At 39.0% G+C, this 7,357-nt stretch overlaps 1 protein-coding gene across 1 annotated transcript in view; it reads left to right on the top strand.

Annotated features, from left to right (window-relative positions):
* Window positions 1–5,749, top strand: part of YWHAQ (tyrosine 3-monooxygenase/tryptophan 5-monooxygenase activation protein theta) — a 47,568-nt gene extending 41,819 nt beyond the window's left edge. The window contains exons 4-6 of the mRNA XM_004028819.5: window positions 1,413–1,576; window positions 2,230–2,325; window positions 4,386–5,749. Of these exons, the coding sequence (XP_004028868.1) occupies window positions 1,413–1,576; window positions 2,230–2,325; window positions 4,386–4,445 (320 nt within the window). The 3' untranslated portion in view covers window positions 4,446–5,749. The remainder of the gene's footprint in view (window positions 1–1,412; window positions 1,577–2,229; window positions 2,326–4,385) is intronic.
* The last annotated feature ends 1,608 nt before the right edge of the window (window positions 5,750–7,357 follow it).

Consider the following 7,357-nt stretch of genomic DNA (forward strand, 5'->3'; position numbering starts at 1 on the left):
CTTTTATATTGCCTTTCAAATAATACCACTTGATACTAAGAATCAGTGTTTCTCCAAATCAGAAAAATAGAGATTTTGGTGTTGATGATCTTTGTGAAGTTTACATTATTTAGGGAAAGGGTATTCCAGTCAAATTATTATTATTATTATTAATTTTGAATGGAGTTTTGCTCTTGTTGCCCAGGTTGAAGTGCAATGGCGCGATCTTGGCTCACCGTAAGCTCCGCCTCCCGGGTTCAAGTGAGGCTCGTGCGTAGCCTCCCAAGTAGCTGGGATTACAGGCATGCATCACCACTCCCATCTAATTTTTGTATTATTAGTAGAGACGGGGTTTCTCCATGTTGGTAAGGCTGGTCTTGTACCTCCAACCTCAGGTGATCTGCCTGCCTCAGCCTCCCAAAGTGTTAGGATTACAGGCGTGAGCCACTGCGCCCCTTCCAGTCAAATTATTTTTAATTGCTGCATTTCCAAGTAATAGAATTAAAAGACATAAAATAAGAAAGTAGTTTTAGCCTAGATATGGAAAAAAGTCTGATTTACTATAATGTCTCATGTTTTTTTCCATTAAGCTGTTTATATGTAAGCAACATTCTAAACTGGTTTTTTGTTTTGTTTGTTTGTTTGAGACAAACTGTCACCCAGGTTGGGAGTGCAGCAGCATGATCTTGGCTCACTGCAGCTTCAACCTCCTGGGCTCAAGGGGTCCTCCCACCTCAGCCTCCCAAGTAGCTAGAGCTACAGGCACGCACTACCATGCCTAGCTATTTTTTATTATTATTATTTTTTGTAGAGACAGGGATAAGATCTCCCTGTGTTGCCCAGGCTGGTCTTGAACTCTTCAGGTTCAAGTGATCCCCCTGCCTCACCTTCCCAAAGTGTTGGGATTAGAGGCATATGAGCCACTGCACCTGGCCATAAACAAGTTCTTAAATACCCAGTACACAATATTGTTTTTGTTTGTTTGTTTTTGAGACAGAGTATCGTTCTGTCGCCCAAGCTGGCGTGCAGTGGTGTGATGTCGGCTCACTGCAACCTCCGCCTCCCAGGTTCAAGCGATTCTCATGCCTCAGCCTCCTGAGTAGCTGGGATTACAGATGCCCGCCATCACGCCTGGCTAATGTTTGTATTTTTTAGTAGAGATGGGGTTTCGCCATGTTGGCTAGACTGGTCTTGAACTCCTGATCTCAAGTGATCCATCCACCTTGGCCTCCCAAAGTGCTGGGATTATAGGCGTGAGCCACCGCGCCTGGCCACGATAATGTTTTTTGTTAGCTACCATGATTTTAAAAGACCCATACAGAGAAAAAATCTTGGTTCTACCGAGAGCTAGTAGCATATGTTCAAGTTGTTAATGTACTGTGTACTGGATGGTTATTTTTAATATTGCACTTCTTATTTTTTGCTCTTCACAGAAACGATAGATAATTCCCAAGGAGCTTACCAAGAGGCATTTGATATAAGCAAGAAAGAGATGCAACCCACACACCCAATCCGCCTGGGGCTTGCTCTTAACTTTTCTGTATTTTACTATGAGATTCTTAATAACCCAGAGCTTGCCTGCACGCTGGCTAAAACGGTAAGATGTGTGTCCAGGAAATACCTACTTTAGCTACAGTTATTTGAGATACCAGGTATGTTAATTTATAGGTATTTTACTTGGATACCCAGGGATGATTTCTACTATATTTATTTTGAAATCTCCTCTTTTTCTTCCCATCATGATTACCTACTCCTACCCCTGACACCTTACTCTACCCTATGATTATAGGCAGTGATGTGCCTACAGAGCATACTGAGCAGAGTAATCAAAGAAGGATAAATGATGTTAAGAAGGAAACAAAAGATTAGAAAGTCATGCCTGCCAGGTTTGGTTACTAGAATAGCTGTGCATCAGCCACATTCCTCAGAGTGGCTCAAAACGAGAGAATAAAGAGGACCCTGTAGAGATAAGTACTACTTAACTGGAAAGAAGTCTGTTAAGCATTGCCGCTGTTCCGTTGTCCTGTGAAAGAACCGAGACATGCTTGTTTACTAAATGTATAGTTTTATAAAATTCCAGTCATACTCGTAAGTTCTTAAACTGGGAGTGTGAGAGAATGGTTCTGTTGAGTTTGTTGATGGTAGAACACAAGGTGGGTGTTCACTTATTTTGTAAAAATGGTTTGTAATTGTAGAATAACCAGTTTTTGTCAATGCACATATTTTACCATGGATATTAATATTTATCAGGCTTTTGATGAGGCCATTGCTGAGCTTGATACACTGAATGAAGACTCATACAAAGACAGCACCCTCATCATGCAGTTGCTTAGAGACAACCTAACAGTGAGTTGTTTACTCTTTTAATTTTATTTTCTTTTCAGAAACAAAAGTATTTATATTTTATTTTGGACTTCGTGTCTTTTAGGGAAGATACATAAGAGCTGAAAGTATGAGATACGTGTTAGTATTTTATGGGATGAACATTATTTTGTAGGCAGGTTTTCAAGTTGAATAGACATTTTATCAGTCCTTCCTGAGAAGGTTCTAACATGATAGGAACTCAATATTAATATTACTATTTCATTGGGATGAAGATGTTGATAAATTATGTTAATAAAGAGCTTATCAAGTTTCAATATTTTGGGGCAAATCAGCTATAGCCAGTTAGGGACTATCTAAGTATCTAGGCTTTCTTAAAATCACAGGAAGTACCTTGTTCTAATAAAAGTTTACTTTGTGAATTGTGCGTGATGTTCTACAAGCATTTAGGGAGTAAACCTATACCTAAACTTACTCCTTCTCTGCTTCTAGGCAAAAGCTTCTGTTTTGTTTGTCTTTTTCTCCCTGCTTCTTAGATAGGCAATTGATAAAGGAAGTAATCAAGAAAAAGTACAGCTTAAGCTTTACTTTAACATTCTTTTGTAGGTTCAAGTAAATTTGATAGGTAAAATCTTAGACTTCACAGAAGGAAAAAGAAGGGAACAAATCTTTTAATATAGATCTCGTCCTCCCAGCCCCCTAGTTTGGTGCTTTATCATTTACTAGATAGGATTTTTTAAATATTACCACCATGTCTATTCAATTTTGCTGAATAGGGTAATTATGAATCCACTGAAAGGGGAACGAAGACCCTGCATTTCTAGCCATGAGAAGTGCCTGTGGTTGTGAGGGGACAATGGAAGATGATCAGCAAATAGTTCTACAGAGGAAGAGCAAATTAGGCAGTTATACCTCTTCCTAGATGTATACCTTGGAGCTAACTATCTTTTAATCGGTTTTGTTTTGTTATCTCTATTATGGAGACAGGTCTTTGGGGGATTTTGTTTTGTTTGTTTTTATTTAGTATCTTAATAATCTAAGGATTATGTAAGATTCTGGCTTTTCTGAAATTAACACTAATGTCTTGCTGTTGGTCTAATAAAGTGCAATTATAGTCAATTAATACTGACTTCTCTTCTTCACTTCATCTTTCTATCCTAAAATCAGAGAGATCCTGGAAGATCCACTTAGTTTTAACATTCTGTCTAATTCAAGAACCCTGTCTATACATGCACACATTGCTTCCCTGTAGCTTCCATCACCCACTTCTATTTAATTCTTGGAGAAACACAAAGTAAGTCTGCTTTTCCTATAGTTTAGCCCTTCACACACTTGAAAATTGTTAACCATGATTGTGGCTTTTTCCTCCCTGTGAAAATGTTTTGCTTTATTAGTCCATAATAATAATGCAGTAGTGCTTTCAAGAAGAGCATTGGGCTGCTGGGAATAGAGACTATCACTTTGCTTATTCTGAAAGTAGAGTGCCTTTTTTAAAAAGTTTCTTTCTTTCTTTTTTTTTTTTTTTGAGACAGGATCTCACCCTGTTGCCTAGGCTGGAGTGCAGTGTCATAATCATGGATCACTGCAGCCTCAACCTCCTGGATTCAAGCAGTCCTCCTGCCTCAGCCTCCTGAGTAGTTAGGACTATAGGCACACACCACCCCGTACCTGGCCAATTTTGTTTTTGAAATTTTTTGTAGACATGGGATCTTGCTATGCTGTCCAGGCTGTTGAACTCCTGGCCTCATGCGATCTTTTCATCTCGGCCTCCCTACGTGCTGAGATTACAGGCGTGAGCCACTGTGCCTGGCCAAATGCTTTTTAAATAAAAAGGAAGCTATAAAACCATGCTCCAGTGGTATAAGTATGTATGTCATTTTGTAAGTGCATAGTGAAAGGTCTGCAAGGATGTACTTCGGGAAGGTGATGGTCTTTGGGGTTTTGAGAGAGAACTTCAGTCTTAGTCAAGATCTCCATTGTTTGAGGAATTTACTACTCGTGTAGTTAATTTTGATATAACAATAGTACTTAGTGTAATTGCCTAATCTAGAAATAGTAACTTAATATGATTCTTCTTTTTCTAGCTTTGGACATCAGACAGTGCAGGAGAAGAATGTGATGCGGCAGAAGGGGCTGAAAACTAAATCCATACAGGGTGTCATCCTTCTTTCCTTCAAGAAACCTTTTTACACATCTCCATTCCTTATTCCACTTGGATTTCCTATAGCAAAGAAACCCATTCGTGTGTATGGAATCAACTGTTTATAGTCTTTTCACACTGCAGCTTTGGGAAAACTTCATTCCTTGATTTGTGTTTGTCTTGGCCTTCCTGGTGTGCAGTACTGCTGTAGAAAAGTATTAATAGCTTCATTTCATATAAACATAAGTAACTCCCAAACACTTATGTAGAGGACTAAAAATGTATCTGGTATTTAAGTAATCTGAACCAGTTCTGCAAGTGACTGTGTTTTGTATTACTGTGAAAATAAGAAAATGTAGTTAATTACAATTTAAAGAGTATTCCACATAACTTCTTAATTTCTACATTCCCTCCCTTACTCTTCGGGGGTTTCCTTTCAATAAGCAACTTTTCCATGCTCTTAATGTATTCCTTTTTAGTAGGAATCCGGAAGTATTAGATTGAATGGAAAAGCACTTGCCATCTCTGTCTAGGGGTCACAAATTGAAATGGCTCCTGTATCACATACGGAGGTCTTGTGTATCTGTGGCAACAGGGAGTTTCGTTATTCACTCTTTATTTGCTGCTGTTTAAGTTGCCAACCTCCCCTCCCAATAAAAAATCACTTACACCTCCTGCCTTTGTAGTTCTGGTATTCACTTTACTATGTGATAGAAGTAGCATGTTGCTGCCAGAATACAAGCATTGCTTTTGGCAAATTAAAGTGCATGTCATTTCTTAATACACTAGAAAGGGGAAATAAAGTACACAAGTCCAAGTCTAAAACTTTAGTACTTTTCCATGCAGATTTGTGCACATGTGAGAGGGTGTCCAGTTTGTCTAGTGATTGTTATTTAGAGAGTTGGACCACTATTGTGTGTTGCTAATCATTGACTGTAGTCCCAAAAAAGCCTTGTGAAAATGTTATGCCCTATGTAACAGCAGAGTAACATAAAATAAAAGTACATTTTATAAACCATTTACTATGGCTTTGTAACAATTGCATACCCATATTTTAAGGGACAGGTGAATTTACTACTTTCTAAAGTTTATTGATACTTCCCTTTTATGTAAAATGTAGTAGTGATACCTATATTTCCACATTGTGCATTGTGACACACTTGTCTAGGGATGCCTGGAAATGTATAAAATTGGACTGCATTTCTTAGAGTGTTTTACTATAGATCAGTCTCATGGGCCATCTCTTCCTCAGATGTAAATGATATCTGGTTAAGTGTTATATGGAATAAAGTGGACATTTTAAAACTAGCAAAGTTAATTATGTGATTGTGAGTGCCTTGGCTGTTAATAGAATTGTGCCTCAGTGGATATTCAAAAGGAATGTAAGAGTTCAGACACAGATACTCCTCAACTTAAAATGAGGCTACACCCTGATAAACCCATTGCAAGTTGAAAATACGAAGTCAAAACTGCACTGAATACACCTAACCTAATGAACATTATAGCTTAGCCTATCCTACATTAAATGTGCCCAGAACACTTAGCCCTACAGTTGGGCAAAATCAAAGAACATGAAGCCTACTTTATACTAAAGCGTTGGATTGCTCAGGTAATTTGTTGAACACAGAAAGTGAAAACCATTGATTGTGTGGGTACTTGAAGTATACTTTCTACTGAATGCCTGTCACTTCCACACCATTGTAAAGTCAAAAAATTAAGTTGGGGACTCTATGCTTCTGTTTGTAAACATTCAATCTTACTATTAGTGAGTTCAAAATAATTTTGGTTTTATAGTGTCACAATAGCTATTATTTTACTAACCAATCTCAGATTAGTAAAATAACTGAGACTGAATGACTTGAGAACTGATTTTTAAGTCAGAAGATAATCTGAAAAAATAGCTATGTAGGATTCTTCTTGATCCTAAAATGTGAATATGAAACAAGGCTTCATTTACACTTGTTTTGTTTTCTTTTTTTTTTTTTTTTTTTTTGAGACAGAGTTTCACTCTTGCCCAGGCTAGAGTGCAGTGGTGCGATCTTGGCTCACCACAACCTCCGCCTTCTGGGTTCAACAGATTCTCCTGCCTCAGCCTCCCGAGTAGCTGGGATTACAGGCACCCGCCACCACACCCGGCTAATTTTTTTTATTTTTAGTAGAGACGGGGTTTCACCATGTTGGCCAGGCTGGTCTTGAACTCCTGACCTCAGGTGATCCACCTGCCTGAGCTTCCCAAAATGCTAGGATTACAGGCATGAGCCACCGCGCCCGACCTATACTTGTTTTCTAAGGGGAAATGAAAAGGCAGAATTCAGTAGGACTCTGGTATCCCAAAATTTAAATCAGGACACTACTTTTTAAATAAAAATCATAGTAAAAATAACATTTTGAATTGAGAAAAAATGATCATTTCTTAAGACCAGTAAAATGGTATGTACTGAGTAATGAATTATGTTATCAAAGTGGCCTTAAAGAATAGATTATTTTCTAGCCAGGCGCGGTGGCCTGTAATCCCAGCACTATGGGAGGCTGAGGCGGGCAGATCATTTGAGGTCAGGAGGTCAAGACCAGCCTGGCCAATATGGTGAAACCCTGTCTCTATTAAAAATACAAAAATTAGGCTGGGCACAGTGGCTCACACCTGTAATCCCAGCACTTTGGGAGGTTGAGGCGGGTGGATCACTTGAGGTCAGGAGTTTAAGACCAGCCTGGCCAACATAGTGAAACTCCATCTCTACTGAAAATACAAAAAAATGGCTGGGTGCAGTGGCTCACGCCTGTCATCCCAGCACTTTGGGAAGCCGAGGTGGGTGGATCACAAGGTCAGGAGTTTGAGACCAGCCTGGCCAACATGGTTAAACCCCATCTCTACTAAAAATAGAAAAAAAGTAGTGAGGCATGGTGGTGGGCACCTGT

The sequence above is a fragment of the Gorilla gorilla genome, chromosome 12 (assembly GCF_029281585.2).
Source record: "Gorilla gorilla gorilla isolate KB3781 chromosome 12, NHGRI_mGorGor1-v2.1_pri, whole genome shotgun sequence".
Taxonomy (NCBI): Eukaryota; Metazoa; Chordata; class Mammalia; order Primates; family Hominidae; genus Gorilla; species Gorilla gorilla.